The sequence below is a fragment of the Pteropus alecto genome, unplaced genomic scaffold (genome assembly GCF_000325575.1).
Source record: "Pteropus alecto unplaced genomic scaffold, ASM32557v1 scaffold110, whole genome shotgun sequence".
Classification (NCBI taxonomy): Eukaryota; Metazoa; Chordata; class Mammalia; order Chiroptera; family Pteropodidae; genus Pteropus; species Pteropus alecto.
This window is the reverse complement of record NW_006431920.1, coordinates 5447943-5472808: the sequence shown is the minus strand read 5'-3', so window position 1 is coordinate 5472808 and position 24866 is coordinate 5447943. Positions and strand designations below refer to the sequence as shown.

The 24866-nt window shown below is 39.0% G+C and overlaps 1 protein-coding gene across 1 annotated transcript in view; it reads left to right on the top strand.

Annotated features, from left to right (window-relative positions):
• The window catches only part of NYAP2 (neuronal tyrosine-phosphorylated phosphoinositide-3-kinase adaptor 2), a 192569-nt gene that overhangs the window by 112323 nt on the left and 55380 nt on the right, over nucleotides 1-24866 (top strand). The window contains exon 4 of the mRNA XM_006906661.1: nucleotides 23391-24485. Within this exon, the coding sequence (XP_006906723.1) occupies nucleotides 23391-24485 (1095 nt within the window). The remainder of the gene's footprint in view (nucleotides 1-23390; nucleotides 24486-24866) is intronic.

The window sequence follows — 24866 nt, the reverse complement described above, 5'->3', positions numbered from 1 at the left end:
ATTTGATCATGAGAACAAAACGAAACTTCTCTTTAGTGGTGATCTAGTTATCTATGGTTATGTAGCAAACCACCCCATAACTTTGCGACTTAACAATGATTTATAATTTCTCATTATTCTGTGGTTTCACTGGACTCAACTGGGAAGATGGTAGGTCAAATCCAGGTTCTCTTTTCAGGTGAGTTCATGATGATTCAGTAGCCTGTCTTTCCAGCATGGCAGCTGGTTTCCAAGAGCATGCATTTTCAAGAGGACACACCTGGTATTCGAGTATTTACCAAGCACTTACTATGTCATACTTGCTAATATCCCACTGGCTAAGCAAATCACAAGGTAAAAACCAGAGTCAATGTGAAAGAGGCTGTCTAAGGTCATGCAGGTCAGGAGGTACATTTCACCAGGGGGCTATACTAGAGTAACTATCATAGGTTGCTTTTATTTTCTTAAACAACATTACCTCTCAAAAGTAGGTTGGGGAAAAAATACAAGTAAGACTGTCATAATGAGAATTGGAAAGACAATAATATGTTGTGGCTGTGATGAGTACTTGAGTGAGCTGTATTCATGAACATAATAGAAAATAATATAAATCTCCTATTATTATGATTTCATGTGATATTCTCCAGCAGCTCTTTAATGCATACAGGAGCAGACAGATTGGCAAGGTCATTTACAGATGTCTAACTCTGGCAGAAAGTATGTAGACAGCAGAAATGTGACATTGTACGCAATATCTATCCTTTTGTCTTTTGTAGACTTTCTTGTTCTTCTCCTTTAAGAATCAATCAATCCATCACAATGAATTTAGATATGCAAGGAAAAATATGTCAAATCCTTGGATGTTAAAAAAGAAAGGTATTAGAAGCTGTCCTTGGCATCAACACATTTATTTAAATGGTTGAGAAATTTATCAAGTAGTTGGAACCCTACCTTCTATTACACCGGCATTTATTGCTTCTCTACTTTTCATTCACTTCCCATGCAATTTTCCTCCATTTGCGCTTTCATTGGGAAATTCTCCAAAATTCCTTTATATTTGTGTTCGGTCACCAATATGGAAATTATACTTGCTATTTAAACCCAGAGAATTTGATATAAGGAACAGAGTCAACAGATATGGAAGCACCAAAGAGCAAAAAGAGGATCTAGACATAACTCAGAAGTGGAAATTGCAAGAAACTGCTACCATTCTTTGGGAGCAAAGGGAAGTGGTTATTAAACCCCAGCAGCTTGGAGGAAGGATTCTAAAGTGGATGGTGACTTTATATGTCTTGATTCTTTGCACTGGAAATAAGTCATTATATTAGCTTCAAGAAGGATTAGACAAGTACTCTTCACTTTTCATTTTCATGAACATAACCATGGTTTGAAAGGGTCCAATGTAATACACACACACACACACACACACACACACACACACACACACACCCCTTCCATTTGGGGCTTTGCAATGAGGTAAAAAATGGTCAAACTTTATCAAAGATTAAAAAAATGTTTCAAAAAATCATTTCTTAAAAATGAAAAAAATGTAGGCACTTAATTAGCCTAAAATAATCTTGTTCTTTAGCATCCATTGCTAATCCTTTTTTTTTTTTTTGGTACCCAAACTTTTATTTTTAGTTGGCAATAAAAACAATAAGCTAAACAATACATATTCTAACGCAATCCAAGTTTTTTCTTTCTTGTGACCTCCTATGGCCTTAATATAAACTATTTGTAGTACAGAAAAATTCCTCAATCCAAAAACATCTATAAAACTGTCATCAGAAGACATTTATCTTGATAACAGCTAATGCACAGGTCAGGGAATTTTGAGCAGCATTTGTGACATAACTACAGCTTTCTAAACACAATGTTACAGCAGTTTACAGAACTGTGAGCATTTTCCAGTTTTCTTTCACAATTTTTTGTCTTTATTTATTTTGTATACAGAATATGTTAATGCTTTTGGAATGATGTTTGGAGATAATTTGTAGCCCAAAATAATCATGTTCAAGCTTTATTCCAGAAGGATTGTATTTTGACTAGCCATTTGGAAGGAAATGTGAGCAGCCAAAACAAATTTAGGCTAAGGTGGGAGGGAAAAATGAGCATTTTGTTCTTTATGTTTTAAAAATACATTTTGTGCACCTAAGTTGGATTTAATTTTATTTCCTTTATCTTCCTCTTTATAAATTATATGTAGAACAAAGTAGGGTCAAATTTGGGCTAATCAATAAACAACTCTCTTTTCCTTTCCTTCGTCTGATTTTTTTTTAGTGTTGCCATCACAACCAAAGATTCTTGGTTGTTAAAATCTTTTAGTCAAACCCTAGGTTAATAATAACATATTTATTTGGTCTCCAGGGGTCATTAGAATTTCTAGACTTAAGGCCCATCTATCTGGTTATCAGTGGTAAATAGTGTAGCTAACAGGTCTGGCACGTGTGCCAGTGGATGCCACCGCTGGCTGTTCAGTGTAGATATGTCCCCTTATTCTATCCACAGGGGACCGCTGCCATACACACCAGTCTAAACCTGATGAGTACCTTCCTCTTCCTCTGCCTAATAATGACATCAGTCAAAATCATTTATAGCTGATATAAGGACAATAGGAACCTTAGAGATTCTGGCGATTGGTCAGAGATACAAATGAAAGAGATTGATTGGGGATGTTCCTCCCTCTCTCCATTTCCATTTACCCTAGTCAGGGATCATCTAAATATTTGTTAACATGTGCCTCCCCCACCGCACACACACACACACACGCACACACACACACACACACACTATACACACACACACATTATTACACACTCCGGCAGTTCTTATCCTGCTCTTTGTTTCTATCAGCAGTATTACCTTCTAACATAGTATACAATTTGCTTATTATTTGTGATTATCGATTGTCTGACTCCTACTAGTATATAAGCTCTTTGAAAACAGGGATCTTTTCACTGATCTTTTTTCCTCATCAGCTAGAACACCTAAAGATATGTTAAGTATGTTCGTGGGAATAAATTTAAGATGTTACGATATCGGAAAGCTAGTTTTTTAAAAAGTGAAAATTCTCTTTTGAGGAACATTCTCTTAAGCAAACATAAAAACTTTTTTCTGATTCTGAAATAATCTTAGACATATGCTTTAATAATTATATACTACACATAATTTTATTACATGCAAACATATTTCATAGGCTAATACCAGCTGAAAATTAAATTTTAGTGACTTAACAAAATAGGAATTTTGTTTTTGCTCACACAACTGTCTAAATGTGGGTGTTTACGGTCTGGAGTGGAACTTCCCCCATGTGATTATTCAGGCACCCAAACTTCTTCCACGTGATGGCTCTCCTGTTTGTGGGGCTTCTCAGTTATCAGTGTCTAACTGGCTGAATAAGAAAGAGATGGCTTCTTAATCATCTTGGCCTTGAAGAGGCACGCACCACTTCTAGTGATCCCATTCCTTTGATCAGAATTGTCACATAACTCCACCTGAGTGTAATACAAAATACCATCTCTGGTTGGATAGCTACCTCCTAGTGACAGCTCTACACTATGGTAGAGAAAAAATGAATTTTGATGAATTGTTTACTCTTTCTTTATGCTCCAGGTATCCTGGAGCATTCCCATTGATAGGCTATATTAATGAGGTTTGCTGTCATAATAATGCATAATAACTTGAAGAATATAATGGTGAACAATTTGTCATTGGCGGTGTTCAACTTCGGATCATAAGTCAGTCTCAAGTCTGCTTTCCATGTCTCGGATGCGGGGCCCTCGGCTCAGCACCAGCAGCAGAATTTGGAGCAGTTTCTTATCATGACCGAAAGAGGCCAAGTCAAACCAAACATATCTAAATCCTCTTCTTAGGAGATGAGGTCTACACTAATTTCATTGGCCGGTACAAGTCACATGGCTAAGCTCAACAAAGTGAGGAAGACTGTTTTCCCCATGGCAGGCATGGTATGATGGGGACTCAAGTGAATATCTGATGACAAATTACATCCCCAACAGGGTTATACTGAACAGATTCAAACATCAAACTGGAATTCAATATGACATCTCAAATGGTTTTACCTGAGAATAGAGAAGCCACTGAAGTGATGATTACTCAATATTCAGAGTCACAGGTAATTTTGAAATACCAGTCCCCAGAGCCCACTTCATATTTTCCTCTCTTTAACTTATTCCCATTTCCTGGACAAAGCTCTTTGATCCCTAACATGCAACAATCCCAACTTTTCTTCTGTCCAACACTGCCTTTGTGCTCCAGTCTTTTCGGGCTAGTTTTTATGCTCTTTGTATATTGGTCATTCTGTTCTCCGAGTTTTTGTTAGAGTTACTATATCCTTATATCTCTCCATATCTCTAATTAATTGCCACCCATTGAGGATTTATGAAATCTCACTATTTCTTTGAGGATTTCTTTATCTCCTGGCCATTGACTATTTTCTTTCTTCTCTGCTTCATCCATTCATCCATCCATCCATCCATCCATCCATCCATCCATCCATCCATCTTTCCATCTTTTCAACAATATTTAATGCTTGCCTACTGTGTGTCAAGAATTATTTTATAAAATGAGTATATAGCATGAATAAGTTAAAAAAAAACCCTCCAATTTCATGGAGTTTATATTTTAGTAGAGAACATAGATACAAGAGCCAAAATATAAATATGATTTTAGATAGTGTTAATACTGTGAATAAATGAAAACAGAGAAATATGATTATGTGAGGGGAATAAGAAACATTAAATAGGGAGTCAGGGAGAGCTTTCTCAATATTTGAGTTGAGAACAAAATGATGAAAACAAAATAGCCCTTGCCGCTATCGTTAAATATATATTGCTAATCAGAATCCTCATACCAGAAGAATCTTAAAGCTTCTCCCTTTTTCTACTTCGAATCCATTTATCGTATTTAAGTCATTTGGTGAATACAAAAATGCCCAGGTAGAATAGGCTAGGCTAATTGCTTGGGTCTATAATTTGCTGAGTTATTTTACAATTAGGTGGAATTACATTGTTTGATGGATCTGTATTTTTCTAACAAAAACCCAGTTGAGTAAATATGGAGGAATAATGTTGTCTAATGCATTATAGTGCTAATTTAAAAGATCTGGAGAAAAATCAACAAGGGTCCTCAGAAATATCACTTCCTTATCTTCATTTTCCTTCTGTGCCTTCGTATTGCTTTGGGAATTGACTCGTTTGATCCCCTGGTGTGACTGACTGTCCAAGGGGGTATCCAAGATGGACTAACCTCACCACACCAACAGTCAAGATTTTTTGGATTATGAGTAAGAACCAGTGATGTAGGTAATAAAATGCAGTCTTATGTTTTCCACCCTTGGCTTTATATTAGCTTCTAGTTGCTGCTTAACAAAGTTCCATAGACTTGGTGGTAAAAACAAGACAGACTTTTTATCTGATAATTCTGTTTGACACGAGTCTCTCTTGGCTAAAATCAGGGCGTCAGCAGGGCTGCATTCCTTTTTGGAGGCTATAAAGGTGAATCGCTTTCCTTGTCTTTTCCAGCTTCTAGAGGCCTCATAACCCATGCTTTATGACCCCCTCCCTCCATCTCCAAAGCAGTAACTGGTCAAGTCCTCACACTACATCTCTCTGACCCTGCTTCCATCATAATATCATAATATCCCTTTCTCTGATCACAGCCTGGGGACAGGTCCACTGTTTTAAAGATCTGTGAGATTCGTTTGGACTAACTTGGGTATCCAGGCTAATTTCTCCATCTTAAAGCCCTTAGCCTCAATCACATCTTGTATGACAAAGTCCCCTTTGTCATATAAGATCACGTAGTCACAAGTTCCAGGTTTTAAGACATGGGTATCTTTGGGCCAGCCACAATTCTTCCACCCATAGTTTTCCTTTGATGGATGATTGTGGCTTCCGAGAATGGGGGAAGTCTCACCAGATGGAGCCATTCCTTAATGAGACTAGCCTGCTTCGTGGGGATGGATGGGTAAAGAGAATGAAAGTCTTTTCTTAGCACTGACACCGCTCAGCTTCTGATCAAGAACTTGGTACATCTCAGGGCTGAGTACTCTTTGTGACATATTACTGGACTGCTGCAGCCTGTTTGGGTTTTGCAAGGAAATTTGAGTCACCTCTTGAGAATGTTCTATGAAAACCCTTAGAAATTGTTTTTGTTATATTGAGAGGTGGAGGCTGTCTTTCTTTCCTCCTCATTGTTTATATTCTGGTATCATCCACTACTGTCCTTTTGATGGATTCCAAATTGTTCCTGGGGAAAAGACTGGTGATAATTCTAATTTCAGCCACTCTTGCTCTGGGGACTGATTTGGGCCTTGTCTTTGATACTGTGCTCTCTAATCATAATCCTGACTTCCTGAAATATGAGTGTCAGTAGGAAAAGGCTTGGCAACTCCATCCCTCATTTATCACTGAGAGGATGCTTTTAAGGAAGGTCTTAAATGAAGGCATTGTACAAATGCCAAAAAAGAAGAAAAGTGCTATGTCTAAGGATCAGTGAAAGCTTCCCATTGTCTGACCTCAATTAGAAAAAGCAGAAGTATTTCTAAGGATTGCTTTTGAGACGCTTAAAGTGGCTTACTGGATGTTGGAGTTAACTCTGTCCTAAAGTGAAGTTCTTTGCCATTAGTGATCCAGTAACCTCATTCCTTTACTTCTTTTCAGAAACTCCTCATGAATTTATGTAGGGCCCTCTCCTCAGTGCCAATGGTTAGATTTCAACCTACACTTAATAGAAGTGAGAGGGACTAATTATGTGCAAAATAAATGGAAGGAACTTTAATATCTTCTAAAAGATACAAAAGCATAAGATTAAAATGTTTGAATTGGAATGAAGTGGGGTTTCTCAACCATTTTTTTTTATTATTACCTCTATAAGGAGAATTTTTAGATATGTTTTTTCTAATCACCCTCCTATGACATGTAATACTGCTGATATACTGTCTGTCTGTTGATGTGCTGTATGTATATCTGTGCTTTCTAAACAAAAAGAGTAAGATATTTCGTTCCTCCCCCAATAACAAGTTTTTATCTCCTCGAAGAATATATTGCCCTATTGCAAATGCATGATACAAATCGAAGGGACTTTATTTTACCCTCTCCTGATTTTCATAATATTATAATTACTTATTTTACAAGTGAAAACTAAATATGACACAAAAATCATAATGTATAAATATGCAAAAACAATGATAAAGAACAGGTATATTCCCCAAGTTATAGAAAAGTAAATACATATATATATATGTGTGTATATATATATATATACACACACCATATACACAAAAATATAATTTTGTAAATAAGACCATCTTTCTGTGTCAATATGCATATTATCCCAACATTGTTTTTATGTTCATAGAGTACTTTTTGCCGTTGTAATGTCTCATAATTTGGATACACAATATTTTGGCAGATATTTATGTGTTTTTAACTTATTTTGAGAGAAACAACACTGTGCTATAGATTCTTGTATGTATTTTTTTCATTTATGACTGAATATTTCCTTGAGAAGCATGCTTACAAGTGCAATCTTCCAGGCAAAGAAAATGCATTTTACAAGGCATTTGATACATGATGCTAAATTGCCCACCAAAACAGCATGGTTTCTTTCAAAAAGCCATAATCATAGCAAAATTTGAATAAGATCTGAGTAATTGAGAGCTATCTCTCCTACCAATAAAATATTGCATTTGTATCCAGTTGATTGGGCATATTTTTAGAGGGTATAATTGTTCAATTGGAATAGAAACTCTTTGGAGCAAGCAGGAACTGGAAAGAGATTTATGATGTGTTCAGAATTTTACATGTGTACCTTGGCTCAGCAAAACTATAGGGGATCCAGAAAAATGATTATCATTCGAGTTAGTTTTTTTTTTTTTTTGACCCATTCTGATTCTCTTTCTTACTTTTAATCATTTTAAAACTGTCCACGCATTTCATCCCAGGTTCTATGAATGAATTTGCTAGAGAAGTCTGAGATGGCAGAGATGCAGGCAACAAAAGAAGTACTTTTTTTATGGCTTCTCATAAATTTATTATCTCAACAAATGTTTATTGAACAAATACTAGCTATCAGGCACTACTGCAGTGCTGGGCATAAATAGCAGTGCCTAAAAACAAGTCCCTTCCATCATGAAATTCTTGTTCCAGGGCAGGAAGGCAGACAATAAGACAAGTAGACCTAAATATATAATATGATGTCAGGTAGTGATGAGCACTATGGAGATAAATAAGAGAATGAGTAGTAGGGAGGGCAGGCAGATAGCAGAGAAAACCCTCTGAGCAGAATTGAAGTAAAGTGATGGAGCAAGCCATGCAGATGTCTGGGGGAAGAACATTCCAGACACAGGGAAGAGCAAATAAAAGTCCCTGAGATCAGAACATGCTTGGCAATTAAGGATAAGAAGGAGGCCAGTGTGGCCGGAACAGAGTGAGGGAGGACAGGGTTAGGAAAAGAAATTGAAAAGATAGAGAAGGGTTAGTTAATGTACAGCATGATAAGACACATAAAGACTCCTCAGTATCTCCAGTTTTGAGTCATTACACTCATCTGTTGAACAGCTCTCTTACAGTTCCTGCTCTGTCCCAGAACCCTGGCCAGACACTGGTTATAGGACGGAGACAGGCAAGGCTCTCACAGGGCGAGAACTCTGGGAAGGACACAGACAAGCATAGAGGCAATTATGGTTTATTGTGATTGTGTCATCATGGGTGAAGCAGAGGGCATTAGCTGGAACACAGTAACAATTCAGCTAGATAGCTATAATATATACATCGGGATGTTTTTAATAAAACTATTTTTCTTTTAGTATCCTGCATATATCATTCTACCTTTGCATATATTACATTATTTGAAATGAAATGTTAAGTCATCTGCTCACCCCAGTGGCTCACGTCCTGGAACTGGGGGCCACATCTGTACATCAGTTTTCAATTTAGTTCTGTGTCTGGGGCAAGCTTTCACCAAATTTGTGGCAATGAACATGCAATGCAAAAGAATAATTTAATTAAGGTCTGGCTTCCTGTCTTTGAAAAGTTCTTAACTGGACCCAAGTTGATGGATTAAAGTGTTATGAAAGGCTCACTAAAAATCTGGGAGACGGGGCGAGGCAGGAAGGAGTGGGAGCTGCAATTTAGGTTACTGGTGTGTTTTTCCTACTTGTTTTGTCAGTCATGAGTCTCATTTGGTGGTAAATAGTTAGAAATTACATGTATTTTGTTTCTCCTTTAAATGGTAAATTCACTGAGGGAAAGAACAGTTTCTGCTATTGCTTTATGTGGGTGTGTGACAAAAGATACATGAATGAGGAAAACAATTCTTCTCATTCTAATCTGTTCATAGGAATACATAGAGAAAAAAAAAAAATGGAGAAATCCAGGGCATGTGGCTTCCTGCTCATTCTAAGGGCATTCACCAGATGTGCCCAATGTCTCAATTATCTCCCTGACTCAGGAATTTTGGTTATTATTTCAAGCAGCTTGCTGGGTAGAGCTCGCTAGAAAGCTCTTATTTTCTGGTCTAAGTGCTGTGTACTTCAGGGTGATTATCTGAAGGTTGTAGGACATGGGTTTGACTGCAAAGGATCCTTATCTCCAAGGTAGCACTGACATTCCTGTTGACAAAGAACAGTCTGTCTGCCCTGTTTGGGTCTTTCTGCTTTTTGAAAGCACTGTAGGAGCAAATTTACTCGAGAACGTTCAGAGACGAGGAAATGGAAGAGGCAGCACTCACTGTTCCCGCTTACTTTGTGTGCTGAGGACACCCCCAAACTCTGTTCCTGCTAAGATCAACTTCCTCTCCGTGATCTTCCTAATTCTACATTTCTAACACCGAGGTCCTCTGTCGTTGCTTTGTCTCTTTCAAAACTACCAGCTTAGCTTAGGTGAACTTTGCATCTTTTCTCCCATTTTAACTGTGACAAGCTTTTGCTGTTTCTCATGCTATGATGAAAGTTTTCTTCATGGATCACAGATAAGATGTCTGATAGTAAGACTAGGTCTACACACTTAGCTACTTCATTGCAAAATATTTCTGAAATGAATTAATAAGAAGGTGTTGAAAATGGCTGAGCAAAGTGAAAGTTTACGTTTACATCTTTTTATTTGTAACTGCAAAATTCTAATTGTTTTCTAAGATAAGTGCTGTGCTTATAGTTGGGGCTTCAGAGGTGAAGAAGACAAACATGATTTTTCCAATCCAGGGGGAGGAGAAGGACATTAAATGATCAATAACACAAATAAACAAGGACCCAGAAATAGTGACACAAACCAGGGAGGATTTCAGAGGTCACTCTTTTTTAGATTGAATTTCCAAGAAAGAGGTCCCTGAGTAGGAAAATCACTTTTTTAAAAAAAAATTCTGAATCCCTGAAAGAAAAGCCTCTGAGTGCGGGGAATTATTAAAGGGACGAGCACTATAAGATGTGGCTGGAGAAAGAGAATTGGGCCACATGATGGAAGACCTTATTTTTTTCCTAATAATTAGGAGGAGGTATTGCTAGCTTCTGAGCAGACATGGCAAGAGCGGGTTCATGACATGGTCAGAGTTAATTGATTATAGTAATTACAATCTCTATATAAAGGGTCTGATCTAGCATCCTAACCATTTTTATTATCACAAAGCAGGACATGTCTCAGTGTGTAGGAAATAGACAGATGAGCATATAAATGTATGTAGAATACATGTTACACATATATACATGCATATATACATCCATATGTGCACATATACACACATACTGCATGTATGAATATGTATACACATATAGAAATTCAAATTTGAATTTGAAAATGTACTTCATGATTAGGTTTAGAACGTTCATCTAAATTCCCATTATTTTTACTCAAAAGATCTATGAGTTGAAGTTTAACTTTTAGGTTAAGATTCCAAGCGGAGGTTGAGTTAGATGTTTAAGGTATGAGTTGGGCTCGCAGGGAATAATCTGAGGGCAATAATCTGAGAACAGTACAGACTGGATGACTGTAAGTCCCTCTCTTTTCTTACATTTTATGTTCAGAATTCACATTGTCCTAATCATTTTTATTATACAGAAGAAAAAACAAACCTAAGTCTAAAACTGAAGCCAAATAATAACCCCAGTAGTTGTCATAACTATTTGAACAATGAAAGGTTAGGTGTACAAATAGCTCATGAATTCACCCAAGGTAAGGAAGGCTTGCTTCATGTGGCCCGCCAGTTGCTTGCCAGTTCAGAGCCCCTTCTCTTAAATTACTGTGGATTGTACAGAACTGCCAAGAATTATGAGAAAGAAAAAAACAAAGCTGCTCTGTGGCCTGTGGTTCAAAAGTCAAGGCTTACACTCTTCCATTGTCCAATGCTGCTTCCGTTTGTGGTGTGTTTTCATTGGTCTCTAAGAACGCAGGACCACAAAAGACCAGTGTCTCTTCCTCGTGGTCAATGAGGTTCTGACCTTGGTCAAATCACCCTGGCCTGGATGGGACCATTTTTCTCATCTGAGCCTAAAGAAAGATAAATGATCTTCTTTTAGAAAAGATAAAGAGCCTATGAAAAAAGAATCATAGGGTTATTAGGGCTAAGGACAAATTGTGCACACACAAAAGGAAATTCTTTCCCTTTGCCACCTTCACTCGGCAAGAGAGGAGGGGACACTGTATAAGGATAATGGGGTTTCTATAATATCCTAAACTGAATCACATAAATATAAAAAACCTACATGTCCATTACATGCACATAGCATAAACCATTAGAATGTCCTCAAGATGAACCGTTGCATCTTTTGAAAATATTCTCTCTCCCTTTCTTTTTTGAGAATCTAGTTACACTTTTCCTAAATTTGAGAAACACAGAAAACAACCCCTAAATGCTATTTTGCGAAACCTAAGGAGTATATCTGTGGTTTGGAAAAAAGTGAATTTGAGTAGTAGGTGTGAATCTTTTGAGTTTTCTTCATTGCTACCCATATGCTGTGACTTACAGCTTTCGTCTTCTCTTTTGTTTTGATTTTAATTGCAGTTTTTACATTAAAACTCACCCAAGGAAAATCTTTTCTTTTGTTTTGTTTTTCAACTTAAGCTGTAAGAAATTAAGAATGCCAACACTGAAACAGCCATGTCCAGAAAATCCCAAAGCCTATGTAATTTTAAAGGAAAAAAATACATCTTTCAAAATAAATTCACTTCGATGATGTGGATATGCATGAGATATAAACCTAATTTGAAAGAAGCTGAAATATTGATCTCATAGTTCAGTGAACGTAAAATCTACATATCTTTAGGCAATCACTCAATTGATAATTTCCCAGAACTGGTAGGATCTCTGCCATTGACACCATTAATTTTTATAGCTCAGTGCTAAATAAATGTGATGTATGTGATGTATGATGTATGCTCTCATTACATATCTTCTAAGATAGATTTTTTATGACTGCTGATAATTGATAATGATATCAGTTTTACTTCTTAAGCTCTTCCTATGGCCCAGGGAGAATGCAGATACTTCGGGTATAGTGTCTTTTAGATCCTTGCTCTATCCCATGAATAAGCTTCATTATACCCATTTAACAACTGAGTTTAATGAGGTTTAAAAAGGTTAGAGTTAACCTTCCCATGTTTACACAACTACTAAATTAGAATTGGAATATAATTCACTCGTGGAAGAGTGTTGGTATTGTTTTAAAAAAAAATGGTTAAAACACCCTTGATTATATATTTATAAAAGCACCATCATCTATAAAGGCAAATTATTCTTTGACAGTATGGCAACTAGAGTCACATTACCTGGTTTCAAAACCAGTCTCTACTTTTTGGGCAAGTAATTTGATTATTCTATAATGTAATTTCAATGCCTGTAAAATAGGGTTTAAAATTAATAGTGTTAACTCGTAGGGACATTGTGAAGATTGAATGAAATAATTTCCTGAAAGCACATTGCCTGATACAAAAAAATGCATTTGATACTTGGTAGCTATTATTATTATTATTATTTATTATTATATTATTATTATTACTATATTTCCATTAGAGAAGCTAGCGCACATCAACACAACTTCAATGAAGTTGAATGGAATGTTTTATGGTTCTGTAATTTCATGCTGCTTCCTCTGTGATCTCAAATCCTTTAAAAGATCACAGACATTTCTATCTTTATATCTCCACCAGGACAGACTTACAAAGGCTAATCCCCAGCAGACTGGCTCTGTGACACTGTGGGGACTCAGCTTCTGCAGAGCCGACTGCCGGAGGAACAGGAGAAATGATCCAGTGGTTAATCGGATTTTTCTCCCAACTTTCTCCCTTCACATAATATCCTCCTGGGTGGAATCCAAATTAACTGAGCTTCTGTTGGGCGCTCAGCATCATGCATTTTTCCATGGCTGCTTTTTTGTTGTGGTTGTCGCATTTTTTCCCTCAAGACTCAGGAAATTAGCTTATTTGGTAACTTCCTTTCTCTGCAGGTGGTGATGCTACAAGCGAGAGCGACTGTGTTGATAAAGCTGATGGATTCAAAATATTTGGGCAAAAAGATAAAGTTATAACCAGTAGTTTAATAACTCAGCTATGCCTAAGTTTTAAATATGCATATTATTTTCCTTGGCTTAGACTTCCTAAGTATCATTTGATTGACTACTGGGTGAAGGCAGTTGGTACACAAAAAAAAGAGTTGCAAGTTTGGAGAACCTATAGTACTGTAGACATAGAGTTTTATTTAGGTTGTTTTCCTGAATAAAGTCAGTCTTTAAGTATTCCTAAAAACTCTAAGAAGGTCAACTTTCATTTAAAAATGGAGGAAAGAAGGAAGAAAATCTGAAGGAATGCATAAGAAAAAGAATTGAAAATTTTAAACCATGATGCATTGGTAGTTTATTGTTCAGTGAACAATTAGAGATTGTAATTATGAAACAAATGCCTATTGGTCAAGCAAATCATTTTCGTCAGTTATGGAACCTAACGTTTTAGCCTATTGTCTAACTGTGATCACCCCTGCACAGCAGCCCCTCTCCCTGATAGATATTTTTTTTTCCCTACACTTTCTAGACTTGTGTAAAACACATAATGACAGGTGGAATCTAGAGACTTCAGCAGTATAGTCAAGGAAATTCCCACGGCATAGCTGACATTTGTCCTTTGCATAGGTGATCTGTGTCTAATGAGTATCCATGACCAGGGTAGGAGGGGAATGATCTGGAAACAGATACTACCCTGACATGGAAATATCAGACGAGACATTTGAGATAAACGTGGTAAACCAAGTGTTGTGTCTTTCTGGGACTGCTGGCTGCTTGTCTGCACAGATTCCCATGAGGTGGTGTTTCTGTGGAGAATCTGACCTGGCACAGACCCGACCTTCAATCTATAAGCTCAGAAACTCTATCTCATCAGGTGTCTGGAGTCACTAAGATGTCATGGTAACCAGGCTCAGAAGAGATGGGTGTATGTCTTAGTCCGTTTGCACTGTTATAGCAGCAGCCTGTCACATCGTAGGTATCTTATAAACAGCAGAGATCGGCTTCTTACAGTGTTGGAAGCTGGCAGTCCAAGATCAGCGTGCCAGCACAGCTGGATTCTGATGAGAGCCCTCTTCCAGGTTGCAAACTGCTGAGACTTCACTGTGTCCTCGCGTGATGAAGGAGCGAGGGAGCTTGTGGGGTCTCCTCTATAAGAGCATCAGTCACACTCATGATGGCCCCACCCTCATGACATAATCACTACCCCAAAGCCCCATCTTCTAATACTATCACAGTGGGCGTTAGGATTTCAACACTGAATTTGCCGGGGAGGACACAAACATTCGGACCACCGCAGTAGAAAACCAAATTTCGGTTTGCTTGTTTCTAATGAAAAACATATGCATAAAGTTTGGAAATCAAAATTATTAAAGGGTTCTTGGTGAATCTGAAGTTAGAATATGAAGGACTTGTGAGAAGCACATACATAGAGGCTTCAGTCTCTACCAGCATGTTGGCCCCTCCCCACGACAGAGGTATAACTGAGGACTGGGCATAATTGGGTACTGCTGTAGGGGGCCACCATGTTTTGCTCTGCAAGTCCCCTGATTTTATGTTCCTTGAGGTTGGAAAGCTGCCCTCTGGTTGTTCTTCCCTTGTATATGTTAATATCTTCACTCTGATTTCGACCCAGTCTTTTTGACCAGAAAGTATGCACTCTCTTTGTGTGTCTCGTCTCTGAATCATCCTGTGATGATGTTATAATTCTCAGGAGGCACTCTTACCTCCTTAATTTCTCTATGCTGGAAGGATGCTTTCTGCTTCCTCGAGTTCTAGGAAAATAACAATGGCATTTTCTATGAGCTATCCACAAAAATAGGAAATTAATTTTGGGATACTTTTCAGTTATCGCTTGTTGTGTAATGAACCAACCCCAAAATGCCATGGCTTAAACCAGCAACAATTGATTATTTCTTATTTTTCTGTGAGTTGACTTAGATTATATGGGTGGTTCTTCTACTCTGTGTGGTATCGGTTGGGGGTCTCTTATTTGGCTGTATTCATCTGGCAGTTGGGATGAGTTAGAAGATCTAAAAAGTCTTCACTCACATGTCTGGACCATCTTCTTGCACCACCTTGGCCTCTTCACATGACTAGGCTGAGTTGCTCCATAGCATGTTGTTCTAAGTGGTCTTATATGACAATTGACTCTCAAGATAGAGAAGGTAAAAACTCTCAGTTCTTTTAACTACAAGACTCAGAGTACCACTCCTGCCACATTCTGTTGGTCAAGGGAAGTCACAGGCCAGCCTGATCTGAGGAGGGGGAGATAGACCCCACTTATTAATAGGTAGAATGCACATTAAGAGGGAAGGAATCGAAGGTGGCTGTCTTCAAAGACTGTCTACCACAACTTGCCTGCTAGTGACAATATTCCCAATAGACAAAATATTGTCACCCCATTGCCAAAATGTTCCTTTGCCTTACGATATCTGCTTGAAATCCAGTAGTTCATGATCTAAAACATGCCTACGTCCCATGAGGCTCCTTGGGGGCAACACCTCATCTTGAAAGATGCTGAAATATAAGTATAATTTATCTGTCCTATAGAACCTTACATGGACCGGTGGATCAGGACCAGGAAAACGGCAGTGTACAGCCTCGTTCAAAAAAGTAGGGGCTGGAGGTTGGAGAAGTACACAGAAGTCACTGGCACTTTTGTGCACATGTGCCCAATTCTTCCTATTCCAAGGGCAGAAAATATTTATCAGTTAAGTCCCAGTTCTGCTCCTTGTTTTTGGTTCTCTGTGGCTCTTGACTTTGCTTTTTGAGCTTTTACATCTGCTCTCAGTCGTCTTTCCCGTCCATAAGAAATGACCTGTACTGAGCTGCATCTGAATAGTTTTCTTAGCTCTCTTCCAGCCCTTAAAAGTTCAGGGGCCCAAAGACTTTTTTAAATTTAAATTTGAACTGTTTCTGCCCCTTTTAGTCAAAGTTGGCAAACCTCTTTTATAATTTTTGTGGTTTTCCTTTGAAACAAATTCTACTCTATTTTATTAGACAAAAGACAGAAACATAAATTGCACTGAGTTAGGCCTGCCTCCTCTTAGGATAAGGGTCAGAATATTGTGAAATAACACTTGTAATTATGATTCTTAAAAGCTGTGGGTTTGCTGCCTTAAATCTTTCAGATATCTCAATAAAGTCTCTTATAGCCACACTTTTAATTTGATTTTTACCCGAAGGCCTTTGCGTGTGGCTATTTTTCATTTTGAAAACCTTTTCCTGCTCAGAGCAGGCTTTATGGCAAGTCTTGTGTTCGAGCTATTTCCTTTCATTTTTTTCTGAGAACTGAATAGTTCCTTTCTCAGTCCCCCTCCCCGCCTTGCAGTCTCTTATCATACATGGCTAAAACATGCCAATTGACATGTTCACATGCCTCTAGAACTCTTCTTAGTTAGGTCCGTGATTTCATTAAGTACACATTGTATATTATCTGCATTCCACAGGCAATAGTCTTGCCAATTTTTTTTTTTTTTTTTTTTTTTTTTTTACCAAGGTAACATAGCTCTCCTGTTCTTCCAGCCTCTAATAGCAATTTCCTCACCAACTTTTCAGCGTCCCAACAGTTTCCACCATCCAGGCCCAAAGCCAATGCAAAAGTTTTAGATTTTTGTTACAGCAGAACCATACTTCTGTTACCTGTTTCAGATGTGTACGCATGCTTAACAAACTACCCCAGATTTAGAGATGCAAAAGCCATGATCATATTTGCTCACAATTCTGTGGGTCAGGAATTCAGTAGGGCACAGTAGGGATGATGTGCCACTGATCACAAGTGTCTGCTATCTCACCTGGGATGGCTTAAATAGCCGAGAGGTGTGTGGGGGGGTGGAGGGTGGGGGCAGGGCGACTGGTTCAGCTCTACTGGGATCATATGGCTAAGGTTTTATTTTCCTTATCGATTGCATTTTGGGGGTTCATTTCCCATGGTTGTCTGGCACTTCCTCTCAGTGTGGTGATCTCAGAGTAGTGAGGCACATCTCTCATGGTGCCTGGGAGGAAGGTGAAAGCTGCCAACTTTAATGGGAGAAGAAATGGACTCCACCTCGTGAGGGATGGGAAAACATGCACATACGGAGAGGGAAGGAACTGATGGAGCCCTCACTAAAGATCATCAGCCAGAGATTTTCTGCTTAGGATTGCTCAAACGTTCCTCATCATAACTTGGAATAGAGATATGTGAGACCTAAGAAATATCCATAATCTGATAAATATTGTTTCAAGAAACAACGCTTACCCTTATCACATGAAATGCACTCGTGTGTTCTAAACTATTCTGATTCGTTTTTTTCAAAACATTGCTTACAAAACCCCAATTTTATTTTATAACGAATGGGGTTGAGACGAGTAATTAAAAAATCAGTGGTTCCAATTAAAGTCCTTTGCTATCTATATGGCAAAAGTAAGTATAAATAAACATGCACTCCAAAATAATTTGCCAGGGTTATGCAGTTTGACTGAGGCAAGTTGACATAGTCCTGTCTTTTAGCTTAAGCTGACTCAGTCCCACTCAACTTTCAAACCACATTGTTGAGCCAGCTCCATGTCTTACACTGTTTCCAGACAAACTTTGATCTGAGTCATTAGTATATACTGTTGCCAAATTCAGTAACATAGGCCCTACAACTCCAAATCCAATCCGTTTTGTACATCATCCCACCTTCTTGGTCCTACTGTGACAGATCACAGAGATCTGCCACTTCCATCCCTTTACAAACACCTTAATTAAAAAAAAAAAAAAAAGAGAGAGAGAGAGACAATTTTGCAGTAGTATCGTGCGGCTTGTGACTGTGAAAATAAAAATATCCCTCAAACCCTTGGAATTGTGAGTTGTGAAAAGAAAGTTATTGTGGGCACAATTCTGCCGAAAGTGAGAAATGCGTCTCTCACCTTCAAGAATCAGACAGTTCCAGTATCACACAGTGTGGACCTTACTTCTCTTCATTGGACTCCCATTTCCCTATTTAATTACCTCTTTAAATTTACCTCCATAACCAGAGCTAAAAGTTAGGATTCAATCATTATAGCATAGGCAGAGAAGAGTTTTTTCAATGACGCTCTACACCATACACAATATAACAAAATGGAAATAATGTAATCACAGCTTCTTTCTCTTTCCTTTGTTACTTCTGTTTGTTTTAAAAGGTATAAAAGATTGAATCTAAATTATGAGATTTAAATATTTTTAAATAGTCAATAAGGGATGTATATTTCTTCCTTGGTAACATATGGAATTGGGGCCGGAGAGTGGCTAAGAGCTTTTCAGTTTCAGGGATTCAGTGGCCAAAGACACTTTCTATGAGAGGAGATGCTGACTTATGTCCTGTCTCTTTTTCCACCTCTTGGGTCAAGAGCATCCACAGATAAAGCTCAGTTTTGCATTATACTTCTTCTTCTTTTTTTTTTTTTTAAGTAAGAAAAAAATGATTTCAGAAAGATAGGTTGACAAGGGACATGGAGGCTTTCCAGAATTAACTGTGAAAGACAGATCATCTGGGCATGACTGAAAACCATGCATAACCTTTGTTCCCAGATAGCTCATTTCAAAAACGTCACTTTCTGCTTATTCAATGCTACTGTCATTATACTATTTTAAGAATTAAAAGTCGTGTTCTGGAGCTGAACAGGAATTATTGCTTCTATATTTGGACTTATTAGAAATAATTGGAACTTCACTCAAAAGCAATAAAAATCACTATTCTATTGTGGTTGTAGTTGCAGTGCAATTTTCATTGTCATTTATGAGCAGTATTTCAGCATCTATGTACATAGATCAAGACTATAAGTACTTTAAAAAAATTACTTTAGAAAGATGAATTTTTCTTTAATTCTTAATCCCCATAGTGAAATTAAAGCATAAGTAATTATGTGACAATGCTGCTTAAAATTTCAGCCTTTGCCTTATATGGGTAAACTTAAAAAAAATATATATATGACAGTTGAAACAAATTTTTATTGCTCCATCTATTATTTAGTCAATACTTGGACTGAGGTAAAACCAGGTGATAAATGGAAAATGGAGAGAAAAATCAGTTCATTAGAAAAGAAATAGTTTCATCCTCTGATTTTCCAGAGAGAGGGCTAGGAAGATAAAGAATGAGAAGCAGGTAATACCTGGAAAAAAAGTCTCCCAATATCAAAGGAATGAATCTGTTTGTTTATCCCGATCATCTGTAATTTATTTAACATTTTACTCTCTAAATAATCCTCAATACTCTCATTTCAAATTTGGATCAATACAAAGAAGAAGACCAGAAACAAAATGCGATTGAATTATATGAGTCAGCCTGCATTAGGCTCTTCTTGCCACACAGGAAGAGGGAGCGGGAAGAAGCTTCCTCGCATAATGAAGGATTCTCTGGGCAAGGCTGGCTGGGTGGAGAATTGCTTCAGCTGGTGGGCAGCAGGACAGGGTGAAGCAAGGAGTTGATATGCCAAAGCAAATGACAACAGCAAACAAAAACCACCCAGAAAATGGGTTGGGATCAGATGGGATGTGCCTTGGCACAATTCAGAGGTTGGAGAGTCAGATCGAGAAGAAGAACCATAATAATGGACCATGTGGTCTCAGGGTGCCCTGGGTGGGTGCCTGGGAATAGCATTGCTATTATCCAGGGGTCTATAAAATGCTGTGACATAGTTTCAGGGGCTGAGAAGATATGGGGCAGGGACAAGTGAAAACTACATTTAAACGATTGGAAAGAGTTCTATTAAATCTTAAAATAGCAAAGTTAGTCTAAAAAAGTACTCCAATGCCAAGGGAAGAAATGCAAGCGGGTGCTGATCATTCAAATGGATGGGGTCCGTACATCAGGCTCCATAAATAGACTGTTACCTATGTCAGCTCGAGCTGCCATAACAAAATACGACAGACTAGGTGGCTTAAACAACAGACATTTATTTTCACATAGTTTTTGAGGGCAAAAGTCCAAGACAAGGTGACATCCTGGTTGGTTTCTGGTGAGAGCTCCCTTCTGGGCTTGCGCATGGCTGCTTTGTCACTGTGTCCTCACGTCATGGAGAGAGTGGTGAGCCAGCACGCTCCTTGGTGTCTCTTATTAGAGCACTAATCCCATTCATTATGAGGACCCAATCCTCATGACCTCATCTAAACCTAATTATCTCCCCAAAACCCCATCTCTAAATATCATCGCATGGGGGGATTAGGACTTCAACATATGAATTTGGGAGGGACACAGTTCAGTCTCTAGCAACAACCAGTTTTCATGATCTCAATGTCACCATAAGAGTCACATATATTTTATTTCCCTTGTCAGACAATATCTGTACTTGCTTTGGCAGTGAAGTTGTCCCCACAGTACAAATGGATTCTCTAAATTCCTTCTTAATGGATAGTCATTCTACCTTAATTCTATCTATGTTGTGTTCTAGAATAGAACCTTTTCTTTTCTCACTCATTTCATATCTATCAAGGGTATTTATTTCATCTTTTTTTTTTTTTCTGTTTCTTTTGGCAAATGAAATGAGTATCATTTTCTTGCATTTTGAATGCAACGCAAGCATTGGTCATGCTCATTCCAAAGGCTGCCTTCTAATCTACTTGAGAAGAGGGATGTTGGCTCCAGGGTTGTTCATGAGACTGTTGCTTCCCTGAGTATCATGTCACTCCCAGCTCTGCCATTGACCCTCACTGCCTGGGGATCTGGGCTATGATCTCCTCTCTATGCAGTGCTACTATGTAGGCTTGGGCTCAGTAGATTTTCGAAATCCATCTGTCCTATTTATCTCTCCATGCTACTATCCAAGTCTAATTTGGAATATCTGCCTTTAGTGAAGAGTCAAAGAAAACAAAAGTAGATTATAATTAAGGAGGGGGACAGATGAAAATCTTATTCTAAGTATAATTGTTTCCATATCATGAAGTTATCCATCGCATGGACATACATGAATTCCTAGCTTTACGTTAACCCTCCATTTACAGAGCACCTCACTATCCAGACTTCTCTAAGTATCCTCCCAATTCCACACCATTCAATCCCTACAACCCAACAGTCAGAGGCAAATATTTGTTTCAGAGCATACATTATGCAGCCTAGAATGATGCACTGAGGTGGAGGGTGGAGAGAAATAAGCATCAAAGTGGTCCGGGTAGGCTTTTGTTCTTCTCAGTCCTGACTCTTTTCAAAGTCTCTCCAGTACTAAGTCTACCTTATTCAGTGATGTATAATTTTACTTTATTCGGGCTCAGATAATATAATCTGAGGATCTATTTAAATTGTGAAAATTAACACACGATAGATTTCAAAACCAGTAAAATTTAAACGGGCAAGAGATATAGAGAGGAGCTATTGGTCACTTCGAGTCCCTCCTGAAGAACCGTCTGGGTAATTTTTACCCAGTCAAGTCTCTAGGCTTTTCGCTTTGGGCACTAAAAGACTCTGCTGCTATACTGAGCTGGAAAAGAGCGGCTAGTTTTTTCCTAATGTGAGTTAAAAGAAAACGCACTAAGGATCTTCCCTTCAAAAAGCTGTTTGATGGTAGTGAGTAAAATCAAATATCAGGGGCCTAGTGGAGCACAATATTGGAAAGTAGGAATGACCTAGAAAAGTGAGAGCCATAGCCACTTCTAGAATATCTGGTTCCTGTTCTCTGAAGGCATGATTGAAGAGCAGCTGCCTAACTAACCTTTGCCTTTCCTTTAGTAAGTTTCAAAATAAAGCTCCCATGCTGGTGTCATAAGTATGCTGGTTGATGAAAATAAAGGTGATTCCAGGTGTTTTCCTGATCTGTGCCTGGAGGCCCTCCTCCCTTAAGGCTGCAAATTATAGAGCAGCCTTTTATTTTCTCATAGTTGTATACCAATGAGTTATACTGTCAACTTACATTATATGCTACCATTTACCACAAGCAACTGCATTTTGCCACGTTGCATAATAATGATAATCATTGTAATCATGTATCAGCACAATGGGATAATGAGATAATAACCAGACTCTAGTACCTTGCCTGCATGCTTAACAATTGACTTCAGTGAGAACCATGTTGCCAGCCTGTCCCACCCTACTGTATAGTGTCAGAGGTTTATGTTCCATCAGCGGGGGGTTTTCAGCGGGCTGTGGAATGCCCTGGTACACACATCTGTTCTGAGTTTCCAGAGTTATTCTTGAAGCTTACACATCATCCTCTGGTTTATTCTCTGGTAAACCTTCGAGGGGGTTCTGATGTGTCAGTGCAACATATCTATTAAATTTATTCCAAGACTGCATTTGGGATACCATAAGAGATCTTATGAACAAAAACAAACGACTACACCATAGTCAACAGTACCTGGAGATTCGGAGATTAACTTGTCTAGACTTATAAGATTTTCACATAAATTTCTCCCGAAGTATCAGACCCATCTCTATAAAAGTTATTTATCTGAACCAAGGTAGAGATGAAGTTGAGCAGGCTCGGACACTTTTATCCCAAATGAAAGCAAGATGTGATATCACGCAACAGCCACATCATTAAAAAGGCTCAGTTCCCATAGTATTTTTGTGACCATTTGTGATAACGGGAACTCTAAAAAATTTTTTCCTTGAGTTCCTTGATTAATTCTTGGAGATTAATCTTTATGAAATTTGTGATATTTTTTCTAACATGTTTCATCTGAAGGTTTCTATTTAGAAGTTCTAAGGCAGAAGCATGAATAGTCCTGGTCTTAATTGGATTATTAATATTAGTCTGAAAATAAATTTACTCTTGTTCTGTCATCTGATTTTTCTAAATATGGGAAATATTTGATTATTTTTGTTTGCTTTTTGGTCTAAGCCTCAAGCTAGAATTGAAGCAGACTACCTCTCCCATCAAAAGTTTACAATAGCAAACCCAAGTGCAGATTATTTTTAAAAACTTTTCTATTTCACTCATCAATTTTACTTTCTTCCCCGCCCCCTTTTAGTGTCGACCAAACCGAGACCCCACAGTGATGAATATTCGAAGAAAATTCCTCCTCCCAAACCAAAACGGAATCCAAACACTCAGCTCAGCACATCTTTTGATGAAACGTACATCAAGAAGCACGGGCCGCGGAGGACGTCGCTCACGCGCGACTCCTCCCTCTCCCAGGCCAGCAGCCCCGCGGGGGACCCGGAGGAGGAGGAGCCGGTGTACATCGAGATGGTGGGGAACATTCTCAGAGACTTCAGGAAGGAGGACGACGACCAGAGCGAGGCCGTCTACGAGGAAATGAAATACCCCATTTTTGACGACTTGGGCCAAGACTCAAAATGTGACCTTGACCATCACAGTTGTTCTTCGCAGTGTGCTACGCCCACGGTGCCTGACTTGGACTTCGCCAAGTCCTCAGTGCCATGTACTCCAAAGGGTTTGCTTTGTGACATCCCCCCGCCCTTCCCCAACCTGCTTTCGCATAGACCCCCACTGCTGGTGTTCCCACCAGCCCCTGTGCAGTGCTCCCCCAATTCCGACGAGTCTCCACTCACCCCACTGGAGGTCACAAAGCTTCCTGTGTTGGAAAACGTGTCTTACATGAAACAGCAGGCGGGAGCCTCGCCATCCTCGCTGCCCTCTCACTCCTCGGGTCATCCCAAACTGGAGAAAGACCAGAGCGGAGCGCTAGGACCCGCTCCGGCGACGTCTGTGCTCTCCTCGTCCCCTCCCCCGCCTTCCACTCTGTACCGAACGCAGTCCCCGCACGGCTACCCGAAAAGCCACTCGGCCTCCCCGTCGCCGGTCAGCATGGGGCGGTCCCTGACCCCCCTCAGCCTCAAAAGGCCTCCCCCCTACGACGCTGTGCATTCGGGCAGCCTCTCAAGGAGCTCTCCATCAGTGCCTCATTCGACCACCAGGCCAGTGTCGCAGGATGGGGGCAAGATGGTCAATGCTTCGGTGAACACGTACGGGTCGGCGCCCAGCGGCTCCCGGTCCAGAACGCCCACAAGCCCTTTGGAAGAACTCACCAGCCTCTTTACCTCGGGACGGAGCCTGCTGAGGAAGTCGTCCAGCGGCCGCCGGTCGAAAGAGCCTGCAGAGAGTAAGTGTGCAGATGGCGGGCGAGCCACGCGGTTTAGTTCGTGAAATTCAGCGGAGCTCCTCGCGTGCAGATGAGGCCGGTGTGTAGCGCAGGATTGTTAGCCCTTGGAGTCGAAATCTCACAAGTTGTTATTTTCCTTTTTCCATAGTAAAGATAATAGTGTGTTGGAAAAGAGCGAAAAGTAACCAGGTAACCTCTTTATTTAAAAAGCATAATTTTTGAAAAATGGAAAATCTAAATTCTTACAGCAGCTCTGGAAAGTCTAACAAAGACAAACAGATCACTATGAAATTTTTAGGTAACCATCTTGATGGGGGGGATTATACATTCAAACATGAAATCAATAAATGTTAAAAATTTATCTTCATCTTACATTAAAAG